The 19,212-nt window shown below is 41.9% G+C and overlaps 1 protein-coding gene across 1 annotated transcript in view; it reads left to right on the plus strand.

The window, feature by feature from the left end:
- The first annotated feature begins 220 nt into the window (after positions 1-220).
- Positions 221-19,212, plus strand: part of PRKAR2A (protein kinase cAMP-dependent type II regulatory subunit alpha) — a 54,617-nt gene continuing 35,625 nt past the window's right edge. Inside the window, exon 1 of the mRNA XM_084292737.1 lies at positions 221-688. Within this exon, the coding sequence (XP_084148863.1) occupies positions 433-688 (256 nt within the window). The 5' untranslated portion in view covers positions 221-432. The remainder of the gene's footprint in view (positions 689-19,212) is intronic.

Raw genomic sequence — 19,212 nt, forward strand, 5'->3', positions numbered from 1 at the left:
CCCAGGCAGCCACCTACACCCCCGGGGACACCCAAACCCGGCGTACGGGGATCTCCTGAGGGGCTGCGGGGCCAAACACCCCGGCTCCCTCCCGGTTCCCCTCCCTCAAACCTGAGGCGGGGACCGGCTGAGGGGGAGCCGCTCCCCTCAGCGCCCCGGCGCCTGCGCGCGGCCGCCCGCCTCCATGCTGGCTCGGCGCCCGCCGCAGCGCCTGCGCAGCCCGGGGAGCTGCCGCCGCGGCCCGGCCCCCCCCGTGTGTGTGTGACCGGAGCGGCGGGAGGCAGGCGGCGCCCGCCGAGGGAGGCCCCGAGCCCGCCACCGTCACAACCGGCTGCGGGGCGGCGGCCTGCTCGTTCTCCTCTTCCTCCACCTCCTTCTTCTTCTCCTCCTCCTCCTCCTCCTCCCCCCGCCGCCGCCGCCGCCGCCGGCACCATGAGCATCGAGATCCCGCCGGGCCTGACCGAGCTGCTGCAGGGTTACACCGTGGAGGTGCTGCGGCACCGGCCGGCCGACCTGGTGGGCTTCGCCGCCGAGTACTTCACCCGCCTGCGGGATGCCCGCGAGAGGGAGGCGGCCGGCGGCGGCCGCAGGGTGGTCAGCTTCGACGGGGAGCCCATGCAGACCGAGTCCAACGGCGAGGAGGAGCCCGACCGCGACGACGACGACGAGGACGACGACGACTTCGAGCGTAGGCCCCCCCCCCCCCCCCGGGGAGGTGTCCCCGTCCTTCTCCCTCCCCGTCCCCGGTAACCGGCGGGGCCCTTCCCGGTGACCGAACCCCCGTGGCGGTGCGGTGAGGCGATGGGCGAGCTCTGTCGCGACTGTCGGGTGTCGCTGCCGCCCGGTCGCCGCGGTGAGCGTGCCCTCGGTGGCTGGGGACGGAGCGAGGCTCCTGGTTGTGCCTCAGGGCGCTGGAATAACCTCACACCTTGCCCAAATTCCCCCCCTCCCAGCCGCCCGCTCCTCCCGGCTGCAGCTCCCTCAGGTAGAGGTGCCTCCCCGCTGGCCTGGCCTCACCTCCTGTGCTTCTTCCATTTTCGCTCCCTCCCCGCGCTGTGCCTCGCACCCTGAGCGCAATTCGGGCTCCGTCTGAGCCTGGGTGCGAGAAGTTACCCGAAATGTTGGTGAGTGGTGCCTCGAGGCACCCCCAGGCTGTGGGAGCGCGGTTCCTGAACACCCCCCAAACAGTCTCTCCTTGTCAGAAGGTAATTTAGAGAGGAAGGGAGGAAAAGGTATGCTTTCCCTAAACTTCAAGTGGAGGTCTTATGCCCTTGACCTATAACGCGAACAAAGGTTTCTGTGTGTTATTTATTTATTTATTTTTAATGTCCTCGAAGGCAACTTTATTTCGCGATCAGCTTCTCTTCTTGTAGGCTCTGAAAGGTCTTCTCCTGGGAAGTAAGTGTAATGCTTTCCTGGTGAATGTTGGCAGCTGCAGCTGAAGCAGTCCTCTGGAGTTAAATGTTTTCAGATGGAAATTTATAAACTTTATGGTGCTAAACAGCTTCTCAAATAGTTCTTCGCTTCCAAAGCTGAAAAGTGGTTCCTTTGCTTCAAGTTTCTGCTCGTCATCTCTCTGTCTCAGAGGGAGAACTAACAGAACCACGCAGTGTTGCTTGTGCTGGTCAGAGCCCTGGAGGCGGGCGGCACTGTCAGTGGGTGCTGGCGTGCTCCTTATCTGCAAAAACGTGCCGTTCCCTGCTTCTGGTTCCAACGAACCGGGGAAGGAATAGTCCCGTGTTCTAGTTAACGGCAGGCAAGAGCCTCTCTGTAGGGTCAAGGAAACAATTTCCACATTGTTTAACAGAGTGTGGGATGATCTACCAAGGCTGTGTGTTTTTTCAGACTTCTGTCATAATGGTGTCATGGAAGACGTTAACTAGAAACCGATGAAGTTGGAGGTTCTGATATCTCTGTCCTCTGTGAACTTTACAGGAAAATACTTCTGTATTGTTATGGGAGACCAGATCCTGTGTACTTACAGACTGCTCAGTATTTAAAGGATCATTTCTAAAGATAGATAAAACACACAAACTGAAAAAGTCGCAGATAATCCCACTGGACAGGCTCTAATACCATGCATTTTTTTCGTCTTGGACAACTTAGGAAAGATTCAATTAATTTCATTTTATTTTCCTGGGCCAACATTGTTAGCTTCAAGTTGCAAAGACAGGTCACATGGATGTTTTAGAAATGCTTGCATGGGCATTTCTAAATATAACGATGAAACTGGTGTTTTTGTAAAATACTACATTAAGAAAATTTAAAGCTAATTTAAATAAGTAACCTAGTTATATATGTTGGCTGGATGAAGGATGTCTGCACAAGTAACGTGATTGTCTTCATGTTTCTACTTCCAGCATAATATTAAATTTGAGTGTCTCACTAGACTGCATCTGCATGCTAAGAGTCAGGGAACGTTTTGGATAAGTTGTGTTTTTTCATGATTTGAGTGCAAATGGTAATAAAAGGGAAAAATAACTTGAAATTACTGTAAGCTCTGGGCTGTTGGAGTAAGCAGCGTGACAAATATCTTCATGTAGCCATAGTGGTCCCCCTTCTGCCATAGTGGCACAACATCAGTGGCGTCAGCGACACTTACTAGACCACGAAAAAGGCTGACATTCTTTTGTGGCACTTAAGAAATTACTTCCAGGTTTATGTTTATTCTCTGAACCTCCTGGAGTTTCATCTCTGTTCTGTGTCCTTTTTGTGTATGCGAGCAAGAGGACATCTGGATGTGGCTGTTCCGCAGAGTAGGGTGTAAGGAACGTGTGGAAAGGTGATGATGATAGTGGAGGGAAAAAAACCTTCAGAAGTCTTTGGCTGTTGGGCTGTGGCAGAGTTGACGCATACGAAGCTTTCCTCAGAGCCTTTGTGTTTGATTCGTGTAACTGCAAAATTGACAAGTCAATAGAGTTGGGAACAGATTCAAAGTGACAGCTTCAAAAACCAGGCTGAGAATGTAACCAAGGATGGGTACGTATTCGCACAAAGTGTCCTTGACCGCAACACTTCCCCTTGTAACAGGGAAGCTCTGAATGGATGCCTTAAGGCCCTGAAATAAAGCCACAGAAGTGGCTTTCCATTTGTGAGTGACAAACCTGAGGGCAGCGAGGCAGCTTTCCTTCCCGGGCAGTTAAGGCAGCAGCACAAAGGTGCAGGGTGCTGCTCTGTTAACTTTCCATTTGGTCTCCTCGGTTGGGGTGGTAATTAAAATAAAAGAAGAACACTGTGTTTCTTCTTGGGGATGTTAAGCGTAACCAACAGTGGAACTAAAACATTATTGAGATATGTACGAGCTGGAGCAGCTCAGACATTTTAACTAATGACAGTTATTTAGTGCAAATTCCATATTTTTGCTTCCCTGGGGTTTCACCTTGGTATTGGAGAAAATGTCATGTGCTTTTCAGCTGCTCCCTGAGCAAAAGAAAACGCTTCTTATACACTGCTTGTGAAGTAATCCTCTTCTGTGTGAAGAGGATCCTCTATTGTTATGAGGGAAAATGGTGCTTGTGAATCTGAGGGAACAGGTAAAAAGATGCTGTTTAGTTCTGCACTGCGCTTCTCAATGCAAATTCAAGGATTTGCTAAATATCATCTTTAAAACATCAATAGGATGTCTGAGCAGAAGGGCCCAGAAGGAAGTACGGAAGCATGCTCTTTTACATTGTTAGATCTTGAAAGTGATACTGAATGAGAGCTCAGTCCATCTTTGAAATTGTTGTCTTCTTAATTGCCAACAGAAGTGCTTAATGTTAATTTAAACCAGTTTCGGATTACTTACTACTGTTCTTACTCGTGAGCATCATTTGCTGATGATTTCTTACTCTGGTCTTGGATGATGTGTCCTGTGGAATTCCTGAGGAACTATCGTGTTAGTTCAACCACAAAGAATTTATGTAGTGCCTACATTGATTTACAGGTCAGGCATAAGTCTTTGATGTTTTCCTGAAATAATTCAAGGAAATTTTATTGAATTACAAAAATCGGATGGTTTAGAGGATGGAATAAGTAGAATAGTGGTTCTTGTGAAGAGTACTGTTCAACTTCTCAGATGTAATTCAGATTCATGGCTTATTGCAGGTGTCCCTGTGAGATACAGTCACCTTTAAAATTAAAATACTTTGAACTTGTGAGCAATACTTTCACCTACTTCCTCCATAATTGTTAATTTATTGGGAATAAAGCACAGTAGTGCTGTTCTCACTCTGTTCTTTGTCTGTGACATTAGAAGAGCCTCTCTCTGCAGAACACCTTTTTACAGTGTTATTGAATAGTATGATGCAAATTCATCCTAAAGAATAGCTACTCTATTTAAAAATCTAGGCAGCATAGTGGATACTTTCATAATTTGATAATTATTACTGCTACTTTTTTTTTTTCCTTTGAAATTTGACTGGCTGATAGGGCTTAATAGTGATTATAACTAATTTGTTTCAGTTACAATCAACTAGTCCCTAGATTTTTAGGAAGATGGAGTAAGAAGCTTTAGATTATGATCTAACAGTTAAGCCTTTGAGTTTAGTATACAAAGAAATAAATACACATCTTCTTTATAATCTGTTTAAAAAGCATGTATGTGTAAGTTTTGCGTTCTGAAGGTGTAGAAGAAAGCTTAGAGTTTTATTTATTCTTTGGACTCCATGAAGAACATTAAATCAGTTATAAAGTGAAATATCAGTGATGCATTCCTATTGATAATATTTTAAGGGGAATATATTTCCTCATTTAATATTCCAATTTTTGTTGGGTCTTGGCACCATGGTAACATAAAAAATACCAAGTGAAAGACGACCATTGTGCAGCTGCTGTCCTTGCACATGTCTTTGCTTTTGCAGAGCCAGCTCTCACCGACTGAAATCTGAAGGATTACTCAGAGTAACCACCGGTAGTGCTAATGGAACTTCTCTGCCTACAGTGGTCTTGTTTGCTCAGGGGAGCTTTGAAGATAAAACTAAGTAGTGAGGAACACCGATTTCACTTTTCTTAACTTACTTGGACAAAATATATAAAACTTTTCTTCTGGTTTTCTTTTTTTCTTTTTTGCTTTTGTACTTGCTTATCACAGAAGACTTGCTTTCCATTGTTTGTTCTCAAAATTGTACTTATTCTGTTGCAGAATTAGACTAAGACTTGCCCATCGAGCTACATCACTGTGTTAAAAGTCACCATTTGTATCTCAGAGAAGCCTAAAAGGAGGTTTCACCAGTACAGTCTCCGGTACAAACTGAAATTGACCTAAAATGTAGATGTAACCTGTTTTTCTTACCGAAGATAGCAAGAGAACTGGAAGTGTGAAGTGAGAGGATTCAAGTTGCTGGCTGGCTGAGGAACGGAGCGTTATAGATGAGCTGCCTGAAATGTGCAGGCATGACTGGATACTGCTGCATGTCTATTAATTTACATTTGGAAGGAGGAACTTGGACGTTAGTTATAAAAGATAAGTTCCTTGCAATCTTGCCATTGCATAGTTGTAGAGTTTCTTGTAGCATTCGGCCATCATCACTGCTGTTATTTCTGTAACATCTTTTAGGAAGTCTGTTACAGTCCATTGAGAAAGATAGCTGCTGCTTCAAATTTGCTCTCAGTGACTTGACATAATCAAACTGCTTTTCTTGAGTAATCTGTACATCCTAAAATGTGAGGGATGAGGGCAAGCGATACTTTTTCTTTTTTTCCACTCTAAACTACTTAATTTTTGTGACCTGTTGCATGCTGGTAGCTCTTCACTTAACTGTGAAACTTGAAATTTCGTGAAAGAGCTTTTGAGACCAGCTATAGCTGTATAGACGAATTAAATTCTAGACCTAGTTTCTGCTCTTTTAGTATCCTGCTGTTAACTTTGAGCAAATAGAAACTGCCTTCTCTGTGTACTACCCTCTAAAAAGGGCATAAATAAATAGAAAGGAAGTGGATGACTAGCCTTTGTAAATAACTGCTGTATTCTGACAAGCTCGTGTTTCCTTGTTGAAAATTACTGTAAGACAAATGATATGAAACTCCTAAAGTTCGATTCCTCTAGCTATTTCTAAAGTTAAGCTAAAGGAGCTTTTCGTATTGCAATACTAGATATTGCAGTTCATATTAGCATGTCTTTGTGCTATTATTTTCATTTAATAAGCAAATATTAGAGTGATGAAAGTTCTGTCAGTGTTGCAGTCCCATCTTCCCCTTTTGCTGGCAGTGAACTTTAGTTGTACCCTCTTACCTAAAATAGAGCAATGGCGATCGCGGGGAAGAGGAGGAGGCGACAGAACAAGCTCACTTCAAGTTATTCACCAGTCAGTCATTAAAAAGCATTAATGTTTAACAAAGAGCAGTTGCTCATTATTCAAATAAAGGCTGGAAGCGTAGCCAAGATGAGCTATGAATGTTTCTCACTGGCTTTAGTAACGCTTTCCAATTCATGAATGATCATAATAATTTTTTTATTTTGCGGAAAAAAGGAGGCAATGGCAAATACAACTCCAACAGCCTTACTAGTTCCTCATTTAGTGGGATATTAGTCTTGCATCTGGGTTCACACAGGTTTAGGCTTGATTTCTTTTCTCAGGTACCATCAGTTCCACTATACGTGATGCGTCCTCTTCTGCACTCTGCACCTAGCACACTCTAGTGCAGGGCAGATCTGTAGTGTATTTATGTATCACTGCAATATGAAACAGACAGGGCAAGTTAGAAAAGGAAGTAGAGGGGAATTCCAGAAACCTGAGCATGGACAAAGACCAATGCATAAAAGACTCTTACACCAAGATGTTAGTTCTAGTAAAGGGTGTGTGCTTAGGTGATTTTTTGAATGAAAAAAAAAGCCTTTTCTTTTTAAGGTACAGACCTGGAAAAGGGGCTTTTAGGAGAAAACTCCAGAAATCTATTGCACAAATAATCAGCTGCTTTGTGGTCATTTGTGTTTTGTTTTAGAGGAGGTAAAAATGTTGGTGATCTGTTTGCTTTAACAGATAGGATACTTGGAAGGCAGAGGAGATGTAGAGGACTGCCTGTCTTACAGTTCTCATACTGCTAGGATTTGGTCCATTTCATAAATATACATCAATTACTATATAATAAAGCCCGGCATTATGTTAGTAGCAGTTTTGCTCTTAGCCCTTTCCATACCAGGGACCTTTCTTTTCTATGTAGATGTTGCAGAAGATGAGTAGTGGTCATTCGGCTCTAGGATAGACTTAAAAGTTCCCTTCAGGAGGGAAGACAGCTCTACAAACAGCCTTCCTTGACAGCATGTGGGAGGGACTGCAGATATCCCTTCTTTAGCACTGCTTTTATGATAAAGAAGAAAACAAATCATTTTTATTTTTGTTAGAATTTGCTAAAAAAAATTTCAAGCTACTGTTCCTTCCCTTTATTTCCTGCTGACTTTCTGAGGGTGGCTTGAAGAACAACGGTGCTTCTCCTTGAGAATGGTGCAGAGCCTCCAGGAACTCGGTTTCCAGCTGGCACGATAGCAGGTTTTGCTCTGAGGACATCTCACAAGAACTGGAGCCCAGCACTCCTTTTTGGATGGTGGTGAGGGTCAGCCCAAGACGATGCATGATCAGGGAGGGGCCTTACCAGCAAAATTGAGCAATTGTCACCAAATTTCTTTCTGAACTGTTGTGTAAAGAAGGATTAGGATTTCAAGCTGGAGGTGGAGCAGTGGTTTTGGTAAAAAGATGTTCTTCCATCGGTAACTTTCTGCTCTTCGCTGAATCTGAGAGGTGTGCTGTGAAGGACTGCAAAGCTCAATGTACTGCTGCTCTTCTTGCAGGGTGTTCTAAACACATACATGGGGTTTGTGTGGGGAGATGAGCTGTGTAGCTTTTGCATAAAGGTTGGAAAGCTACTCGGTAGGCTTTTCATCTGGATTTTTGGATGGGTTGCAGTGCCGAGATCGTCGTTCATGGTGCTTGTCTATTAACAGACTGCTATAAAGCAGGATGTCACCATGGCCCTTCATTTCCATTTTGGTTCTTCCTCCCCTGGGATAGCATATTGTTTGCTGCTTCCTTCTCAGAAAACTGTTCTGTAGGAGAGATCTTGAGGAAAAGAAAAACACAAATATTTGGTGATCGTGGCTTTTTTTTGGTAGTTTTTGTTGTTTTTTCTTCCTTCTGAGGCCCCACTAAACACTGCCATTTCTGTGGCAACGCTTGTGCTAATCCTGCTCATTGAGGACAAGTTCCTTCTGCAAGGACGTGCTGTAGTGTGGGGATCCGGTCAATCTTGGGTTGTCATGGACATGCAGAGCATGTCTGTGTGAAGGATGGCTCATGCAATGCCCTTGGATGAGAATTTGAAGGTGATGGAGTTTCCTTTTTTTGTTTTTTGTTTTTGTAAGTAACAGTTCTTTATCACTTAATGTTATCAATGTATCTGATTAAAATTCATAAGCATTTGTAAGACTGAAAGCTTTCTCAGTGATAAGTTATGAAAGATGGCTCACTAACATAGATTAACATTCACTGCTCTGCCTTTAGCACCTTTGGGGAAGCTTCTGCAAGGGTTCTTATTTTAAAATACGACTACTTACTACTACTGGGAGTGGTAATGCTACTTTAAATACTTCAGTTTATCAGACGTATAGAAATTAAACATCGCTGGGTGTAATTTTTATAATGTTTTTAATTCTAACCCTTGAGGTTGTATAACTTTATCCTAAGCAGACATATTTGTACGGGCTTCAATTTTTCTTGTGCTCTGTATAAGCATCTGTCATATCCCTGCAGAGTCATTTTAATTTCTCACTGCTGAAGTTATTTGATTATTAAGTGTTGTGTCATGCATCTTGTTTTATTTATAGCTTTTACATGTAGACATTATTAAGTGCTCATAGCTAAAAGATTTGCAGTGCACGCTGTTTGTTTTGAAGTAGAATGTAACAGTGACTGTGAGGAGCTTTATACCACAAGTTCTGCTACTAAAAATGAGTTCATCTGGAAGCTGAACCATGTAGTACTTGCCACCTGCTGCAGCTCACTTTGGCTAGGGACCTTTTTTTATTTCTCCTGGCATATTTATGATGGGATGAATGATAAATTGTGCCCCTCTGCAGGGACTAGAAGTGTTCTTGGGCATAAAAGTGGATTTTTCCCTGAGATGGGGAGAACACAATGATTTTTACTATTTTTATTCTACTTTTATTTCTCTATTACCTTTTAGGAAATAGGACAAAGCTGTCTGCCTTCATCCTTCCTCTTTTCCACAAAATCTTCCGGTAAAAATACACAGGGTGCAATTACTGGAAGTGTATTTTGTTGTTGGCTTTTTTTATTTTGTTTTCATTTGAGATCGTCTATCAAAAGGCATTCTTACGTGGAGATTACTCTTTTTACAGCTATGCTCTGTTTAAGTAAGCTTTGTTAATGTTTGACTTAATATTATTGCATTCATAAATCTGAAAGGGAAAAAGCTATAAAATGCGTTATGCTGAGATGTGCTACAGGAGTTACTTTTGCTTATCATTTTGTTGTTAGTGACAGCTAGAACGTTGCCCAGATAAGAAGTTTTAACCTTAAAAAAATAAATAAAAACTAAATCATGCATATTTAGAACCCACTCAAATTTATTTATACATTGTTTGCTAAAAAGAAACTCATACCCAATTATATTTGAGTGGAACAAGATCCACTTGTGGATCATTGATGGATAATTGTGCTGCTAATACAGCAGTATGTGGTACAGAAGCACAAAACTGCCGGTGATTTTAGTAATGCTTCTGCAGAGTCTGTGATAGCACAGGAGGTACACCAGACTATCTCATCCCTCTGTGCCACCCAGCACTCCTCTGGTTATCATCCTCCCTGAGGCTGTGCTCCCTGCTGTGGCGGTGGGAAAAGGCTGCCACTCTCGCTTGGTGTCATCAGGTGCTTCACCTGGGAGAAGGGAGAAGCAAGGCAGAAATCCCTGTGCCCAGCACTGTTATTCTGAAGGTACCACTGCAGGATAAAATCCTGTAAATCCAATGCCTAGTGGCACCTTTTCTGTCACTACCATAGATAAAACTTTATATAGGAGTTTTTTTTTTTTTTTTTTCCAAGTTGGAAACCAATAACATCAGTTGCAAGTATATCTAGATTTTTTTATTTTTTATTTTTTTAGAAAACCTTGTTCAGTTGTTTATGGCTTTGGTATGAAATGCTATAAGGTACTGATAGGATTTGCTCAAAAAAAAAAAAAATTGACCATATGGGGATGCTAGTTATTTGAATACATTTTTTATTTCACAAATACAGTAACAAGTCTTTGGTCTTTTATTAAGCACTGATTTTGATACCTGTTAAAATCAGACTATGAGAAAAATGGAGCCAGCTCTTTAAAATGTTGACTTTTGAGAAAGGCCAATTTCAGAAAGGTCATTCACATGCTGTTCAGGCAAGGGTGAATCTCTTCAGTGGCGATTATGCTTACAGGATAGAGTGCTAAATCCTGGAGAATGGTGACGTGGGGAAGGACGCAGAGGCAGTTGTGGGTAATCAATAGGTGCCTTTTCTGGCACTGGCTAGGAGGGCTGATAAATATGTTGAGGTTTGTCCAGAATGGGGATGCTCATTAACATTTTTTGGCTTCAGTAGAATAAGAAACAAAGTACTAGTTCTAATGAGCTGTTGGTGTCTACCAAATCACAGAATAGTTGAAGTTGGAAGAGACCTGGAGGTCATCTGGTTGAACACCCCCCTGCTCAAGTAGGGCCACCTGGAGCTGCTTGGCAAGACCACGTCCAGGCAGCCTTTCTCTGTCTCAGAGGACAGAGACTCCGCTGTCTCTCTGGGCAACCTGTTGCAGTTTTTGGTCACTGTAACATTAAGGAAGAGTTTCCTGATGTTCCAACAGATCCTTCCTTGTTCCGGTTTGTGCCCATTGCCTCTTGTCACTGGGCGTCACTGAAAAGAGCCTAGCTCATCATCTTTGCATCCTCCCTTCAGGTATTTCCCTACATTGGTAAGATCTGCCCTGAGCCTCGTCCTCTCCAGGCTGAACAGAGCCTTCTGTCAACTGTTTCTGATAGGAGAAGTGCTCCAGTCCCTTCATCATCTTTGTGGCCTTTCTTTGGGCTGTCTCCAACATGTCCTTGCCTCTCTTGTGCTGTGGAGCAAAGAACTGGACACAGGACTCCTCCAGGTGCTGCCTTACCAGGGCTGAGCAGAGGGGAAGGCTCACTTCCCTCAACCTGCTGGCAGCACTTCACTAATGCAGCCCCGGATGCCATTAACCCAGCATATTTTGCCTAGCATACACAAACGTTCTTGTGCCCTGATTTAAATGTGGATGTGTGAGATTAAGCTCTGAATCAGCTTGAAGTGACGCTTGATGCTGGTGTTTCTAATTGAAATTCCTCTTGCTCTTTTGTACAGATCAAATCAAATGACAGCACAATTCATTCCAGCTTTATCTTATGTAAAAACATGCTATATTTATCATCCCAATCAGTAATGGCAGTAGCAATTGGTAATGAAATTAGAAGTGACCCAACCAAAGAACCATGGGCTTTTATGTGCCTCCTTTTTTAGCTGTAGGATGCTGTTCTTAAATCCCACTACCTAGCTAGCTATAATTACACAGTCCTGAGCTCTGGCTGACCTGACAAGCAGAGCTGTGTAACGTCCATGCGAGGCATATAAAACACTACGCCCTATCAGTGCTGCTGGTTGTTTCTGCTGAGCTTCAATTCTCTTCTTCCATATTTTCCTTCTGAGTTGCTCTTTTGTAGAACTAGTTTTTTTTACAGTTGCTTCTGACTGTCTGTCACATGAGATGCAGTACCTGACTTTGAGAGTGACTCCAATCTGTTTTATCTGAGACTGTAAATAGCTAAGATGCAGAAGGAAAAGCTGCTTATACTGCATCTTGGCCATAACTGCCCACGTTAAGTCTTCCTTTCTGTTCAAGTGCAAACACGAGCAGACCAGCTGTGCCACTGAAGGAAAGCTCAGGCTAACCTTTTTTTTTTTTTTTCTTTGCACTGAAACAGATTGGAATTGCTGATATAATCAGTGGTCATCTGTCGGCTGGCTGTGTGCTCAGGTTTGGGACCGAAACCTTGCTCTGTCTCTCGACTTGCTGCACTTCTACCAAAACGTGCTCTGAAATGGTGGTGGATGTGCAAGACATGGCAGAGTGCGAGTACAGGCTTGAGGCTGACCATGTATGTATGCTCTGAGCACACACAGTTGTTTTCCCCTTTTGGTCACTGTAGTTTGCTTATTTGTGTTGGAGCTGCGCTGACGTTAAGCAGTATTTGTTAAGCCAATTAGGCTATCAGAGAAGGGCATTAGAGTCAGAACACTTGGATGGTGATGACTTTCTGTTGCCTGTATTTGTTTAATTATTTTTGTGGTGACACACCTCTATCTTAACAAGCAATGATCTCTAAGTTTTCTTAGATTTGTCAAAAAGTGCTTGTTATGCTACTACAGCAAAGACAGTGGAAGAGGACAAATTCACAAAGAACACATGTATTGTATGAAGAGCAAGTGTAGCTGTTAGGAGGTAAAGGGGACGTAGGACCTGAGATTTAAATAACTTGCAGTGCGTGTAAGATCAGCTTGACAGCATACCAACTAGTTCCTTGTGTTAGGATAACTCTAGTTTATGTGTGTATATACATTTTTCTCTATAGGTTGCTGGTCACTGCCCCATTTGTTAAAAACTTTAACAGAAGAGTACAAGCTGAAAATCCATAGATGGCTGGGAAAATGTAATTTTGTATTACCATGGCTTGGCAAGGCTTTGAAGCAAGTGAAGTTATTAGCTTCCTGTTTTTTTGAAAAGGTAATGGTATTGTTCATTCCAGAATAATTTGTCTGACATTGTTAGAAAGTGTCTTAAATCATTGAGCATAGCTGTTAATTGAATTTAGGTGCTCTTGCATGCTTAGTAGTGCCAGAGTTTTGGCTTCTGTAAATGCTTTGAGCTTGACTACACAGTTTCGATTGCACTGAAATTCAGTTTACTTTGTCCTCTGTTTACAAGTTAGTTTTGCTTAAATATCTCTCATAATAAAAGATGTGAATGTTCAATTGTATCAATGTGTTGTCTCTCTGAAAATTATGACTGAATATACATATTTTCTTATAGGTAGTTTAAAGTGTATAGTAAACTCTATTAGGTATGAATGGCACCGTAAACTGTTTCATGATAGTAAATATTTGATTTTTCAAGATACCTTTTATGCCCTGATACCACATTATTTAAAGACACTATCGGTCTCCGTAGGACTGTATAATAAGCCTGCCAAGCAGCTGCCAAGTGCAGATATCCAACATTTACATTCAGTGTTGTGTGATGGTAGCTGTGACATGATTCCAATTAAAAGCTTGGTCTGCACACTGCAGATGTGTCCTGAATATTAATGTGTGCTACAGACAGAGCAGATGGAATCTTTTTAAAAATACAATGCAGCGAATGTAAAATTAAGGTTGGGTTTCTGGTGGAAACAGAAAAGCAATCAAAATTCTTTTTTTTTCCCTTGTTTTTCATTGCTAAATCAGAAGATCTGTGTATCATCATCCTCTTCCTTTACATATAAGAGGAAGTGAGCTCTTCATTATGCATCCAAATAAAAATACAGCATTATGTCTAACTCAAGTTGTCTTAAATGCCAAACGTACCTAGAAAAGTATTAGGAACGCATACAACATTTGCTGTGCCTTAAAATATGCCCATGCCTAAGGGACGGATATGAGGCAGTGGGTAATAGCTGAAATGTAGGATGGTATTTGAGGAGTTGCTTGCCGACAAAGGCTGTGTAACCGTGTGCGGGTACTTAATTGGGATTTACAGATGTCATGTGAGGTATATTAGGATACTTATTGAGGCAGGAAGGAGAAGGCTTCCTGTGTGAGCAGGAGCTGTAGCTTCCCTCCTCTCGGTGTCGCCTGATTCCCTGATGTTGGTTGCATCCTGAGGGCGATGCCCGCCTGATGGGAGCGCTTCGAAAATGTAGCCGGGGTTAAAAGGGGCGTGGGGCTGCCCCTGGGGCCTGGGAAAAGGGCAGCAGTGAGTGGGTCCAGGCCTGGCGTCTTTGGTGTCGTTGGCTGCTGTCCTTAAAGTTTGTGCTCGGGTGTTTGGGGTGATAGGGGGACTTTAATGAGGCTTCTGAAAATGGAAAAAACAAGCCCCATGGCCGGTTTGGGTCTTAGCATCATCCACGTCATGTTCACCTGTACGCTGTTCGCTTCTGTAATCTGTGGAAAGATTTGTGAAAGCGGCTCAGAAATAATCAAAATGGAGTAGCTGGTTAGACGTAGCTAAATGACATTTTTGTGACTCATTTAGAGATTACCCCAAGGTTTCCAAGTATGGTCAGTGAAACTCAGCTTTACAGGCGAGCCAAAAGAAGTTTGTGTTGTCAAGTTTTAACATATAGCAATGACTCTGCACCTCACAGCATGTCAAAGCATAGAGACCTGGTCAAAGGTCTGAAGGGTTTGATGTTTAAAAGATGTGAAGATGTGAATTTAAGTCTTCTCTAAGTGTCCAGGAAATCAGAGATAGAGTTAAAAATGAAAAAAAAAAAATCAGTCAAAACATGAAAGTAAAGTATTGCTTTAAAAGAACTGAATTTGTCAGCCAAACGTTGCTTTAAACAGCACTTCTGAAGTTTGTCATTGCTTTTCAAAGATCTTAAATATCCTAAGGTATTACAGATATTTTTTCCCTCAGTATCTACCTTTTCTGGTGTGATGGGAGCCTTGACACTGGCGAGGTGAAGTTTGAAAGCAGGGCTGGAAAGGTGGCAGGGACAGGCAGAGGCAGTTTTCTTTTACCACCACACCGAGAGTTGGGGTGAGTTGCTCGTGCTTCCTGCCACATGGGAACTGCCTCCTCGTTCCCTAGATAAGATGCTGCTATATTTTCTTGCCTGAAGCACGTATTTCAAAAAAAATCGTACAGTTATTTCTTCTTGCTGGGATGTTTCAGTTACTCTGTAGTCTCAACTTCATCTTTAACCCTTTCTAGCTTTTTCATAGTGAAAGGATCCCTGGAGAAGTTGCTTCCAGAGTATGTTCAATCTCTTTACTTTTTGTCATCTACTTTACGTCAGGATTACAAATCAAACATTATTTTAAAACATTCTTGATACTACTAACGTGGCCTTTGGCCTCCCTAATTCTGAAATGGCTTCTTCCTTGCTTGGGTTTTAGGAGGAAGCTTAAATTTCCCCTTTTCACTCAGCGGTCACCTTAGGCTGTCTTACTGCATCTTGCCTTGCTTTCTGCTGTCTTGTCTCTTGTGACAATACTTCAAGGATCTGTCAGTTTCTTTTCATATCTCTTAGTTCTTTGCAGCATCCTTCCATTTCCGCCTAGTGTATGATTTTACTTTATAATCCTTGAAAAATATCCACGCCTTTCATTTCAGTCCCTGACAATTCAGTTGTATTATCAGCACTGTGATATCTTTAAGCACTGTGAAATGCATCCTTTCAGCTGAGATGGGGCCGTAGCACTGGGAATTTGTCTAATTTCATGTCTGTAAAGCAAATGCATGCATTATTGTAATCATTTGGTCTTTGTGATATAGAGCACACCCATAAAAATGAACTCCAAAAAAAAAAAAGGTACAGTGTTTGGCTGGATCTCTGAAGCACGTCAGCAAGAAATAGGAGAAGGGTGTGTGGGTCATGCCGCTGCAATGTCAGATAATACGGAGTGCTGCTTGATAGGCATTCATTCTCCTGTGCTTGGGCTTCGGTTAGGCTGTGTTAACTCCTGAATTCCAAACGCAGGGTTCATTGTGTAACAGGAACACGGTCCGTTTTGGTATTGAATTAATATCTGCTGACACCATAGGCAAAATCACGCCATGTACTACAGTGCACTCCCTCATGAAATGAGGATACTGAAATGGTGGTATGTTATTTTTAAAATATCTTTAAAAAAAACAAAAACCTCAAAACAACAGAAAGCAAACCACACGCACAAACCTTTTAGTAGCAGTTCTTGACCAAGAGGCTATAACCAGAGGCTTCCCCAAATTTCCTGAGAGAACCAAGCTAAGATTTATGGGTTTCTTGAAATTATCAGCTATTTAAAGTCTGTCCATTCCAAAGCATATTAATTTTTCTTCTTTGCTTAAAAAAACAGCCAACCCGAAATAGCATAGCAGCTTTAATAATTTCATGAAACATCTTTTTTTAACTGACATAGCTGCCTTGCTTGTTGACTCAACTTTTTCCTTTAGAAGCAGTAAATACATTCTTCCTATCAGAGGGGTTTTAAAAAGCTCAGAGTTTTCAGGAGCTCCTTTAAGATGAGGCCTCCAGACAGTGTTTTTCCATTTTATGTCAGTAATATTAAAATCTAAATTAAAAAAAAATCAATTAAACCGGAGACCAGGATGTGGTGCTATTTGGTTTTATATTTTATTATTTCTTGCTGCTGCTGAGAGCTATTTTTAAATACCAGGAATGAAAAAAATATCTGTGCTTCTGTTTTCCTTTAGTAGAGAGGAAAACAGCGTTTAATATAATTGCTGTTATTGTTTTACAACTTAATAAATATAAAATTGCCTTACAGAAAGGTTAAGTGTGTGTGTGTACACAGGCAATCCTGGATCACGGTCTCAATTTTTCTCCTTTTTTGTTTTCACATACCTCCGCTCATCCTTTTAAAGAAGGCTCTTCCTCCCTAGTGTTCCCTGACCTTTTGTCTTCCTCTGGATATCTGGCGTGCTTCAGCTGACACCGGCAGGATCTCTCCTGTCTGCCTCTAACCAGGATCTGAATTTCCATCCTTTTCAGGGGGGATGGGAGGTAATAAATAATAATATACATCGTATCTGTAAAACCCTCATTCATTTCACTGTTTTGCTTTTCTGAAAGAAACAGAGTTGTCCTGTTTGGTTCCAGAGCTGTCTTTGGGGGAAAAACATGGTAGTTTGTAGTCCCGCTCGGACTGCCCCTTAGCAAGCAGCGGTCTGGAGGGGGTTAGTGGAATTTGCCCCTGTTAAGCAGGGACATCCTGAAGGAAATCGTGGATACTTAACTATTATGTTAGTGCTTATCACAGAGAATGCTCTCATTTTACTTACTTCTGGAAAGGCAAGTTCAGATCAGCGTCTGTTAGAGTATGATCATATATTTGATCATGAAAGTCCTGTTTCTCCTCTAGCATTGTATTTTAATTACTAGAAATCCTTAAAACTTGGTACTTGAATCTTCACATTTCCTCCCAGCGGCGGTTCATATTCATGTAAGTCCATTAACATCTTGGTGTGTAGAAAAACAGGCTGACAGCTGTAGTCTAGCACTTCCTTATCGTAACTCGATACAGCATTCCGCAGAGACAGTCACGCCTCGGATTTATGCTCCGCTCTGCTGCTGGCATTTCAGCTTTAATAGTTTATAGTGTCAACTCACATGCTGCTTGGATAATCGTAACTGACTTGTTAAATAAGGACAGTTTACATACTGTTTCTCTCTTTGTCTCTGTTCACACAGGGTGGTTTTGTGCCATGATTTGATGATGGGAAATTACTCTGGAAGTCACTGACTCCTTCTGATTTGTTATATTACTGCTGGCATTATATCCCTGTGCTGTTTGAACTCAGGGTACTATTCCACTGACTTTATGCAACCTGTTGTAAACTTTGCTCCATCTTCCATGAGGGAACTTTCAGAAAGTAGTTGTGTTGGTTAGAATGTCTCATAGAAGATAGAGATTCAAGAAAATCATTTTGTAGTGCACACAAGAATTTGTGCCATTAAAAAGCATATCCAGTATCAGAAGCAATCGCTATGCATCCCCCCCAGTTCAGTTAGGAAGTGTTCACAGATCCTAGTAAAAAGCAAAGACTTTGTGGAAGAGGAGGAGAAATAAAGTTTTTAAGGTTTCTAGTACAGAGTGGTAACATCTCGTACCCTGCATGCATGCCTGGAATGCCAGTTCTTCCTTTGTCCCTGAATTTTTTCCTGTGACCCTGAGCAGGTCTTTGAGTTTTATTTATCCTTTCTGTAAGAATTTAAAGTTCTTAGTGTGTGGAAGAAGAAGACAGCAATATCTGGGAGAAAGACTGTTATCACTTTTCTGTTCATTTCAAGCTTTAGCATGTTTCGTAACCTCACAAAGCTTATAAATAGTAGAGAGAAATATCTTGTGCTTTTGGGTGGAAGTGTAACTTCTTAAAAGCTTGGTGCTGTTCTTTGCCAGTCACTTTCAGTACACCAACAAAGAAGGGATCCCACGCGCTGTAGGAAAAGCATTCTTTTAGATCCTGTTTGTAAAGTTGGGAGAGCAATTTTATTGTCAATTGTTTGGCTTAAATACCTTAATTGTTGGTTTGGTTTTGAAAGCAAGGGTAAGAACAGGTAATATGTGTGTACTTCTTCCTTTGTATACTTTTTCACGTCTGGAGCTGAGTGTTCCCACCTGCCTGTAGTGATGGTCACAACTCTTGCCACTTAGGCATGGTAAGCCAAACTCCAGTGTCAGGTGTTTCAAAGAAAATCTCAGTGTCAAACTGAAGAATTTTTGAGAAATCCCTGTATTTTGTTTTGTTCACTGTTGGAAAGTATTAAGAACCAAAACCAAATCCCCCAAAACTGTTTCAGGTCATTAGTTCCCAGCATCACTGCATACAAGTCTGTGTTTGAGGTTTTATATCCCCCATTTTCCAAGTGAGAAAAGGAGCTACTAACAAGCAGTAGTGCAGCTGTGTGGCAGTAGTGGTTTCTGCTGTTTGATATAAATCACGTTTGTGACTTTGACCAACAGAAGTGATTTATTTATGCAGCTGATTCAAATCCATTTATGAAATAAATGGAGCAGTGTACCTTCCTGTAGGAAAAGTAGTGCAGGCTTAATTAGCAGATATGTATGTCACTACTTTTGTGGAATTAGGTGATTGAAAGTAGTGTCAAGTGTTTTTGAAATTGGGAAGGTGAGCAGCATTGTAGCATTCTTATTAGAATGTTTATGGTGTCTGTGTGTATATATGGCATTCATACATATATATGAATGAACATGTACTTTTTTTTTTCTTTCCCCTAGTGCAGGAAAAGTAGAATGCTGAATGAGGTTAAGCAGTACTGATGTAAAGTTGATAACTACTTATTTAGTAAGTATTTATTTAAGTTAGAGAACTGACTGGTTCTAGAAGGCGAAACTATAAATAAAAAAGAATCCTACAGCCAGAAACTTACTTCTTTTGAGCTGTGAAGCAGCCCCTGATGAGTGTTCCCACCTAGTGCTTAATCAAGGCTGTGTCCCAGGTCAG

Source organism: Netta rufina (assembly GCF_964035555.1).
Source record: "Netta rufina genome assembly, chromosome: 10".
Lineage (NCBI taxonomy): Eukaryota > Metazoa > Chordata > Aves > Anseriformes > Anatidae > Netta > Netta rufina.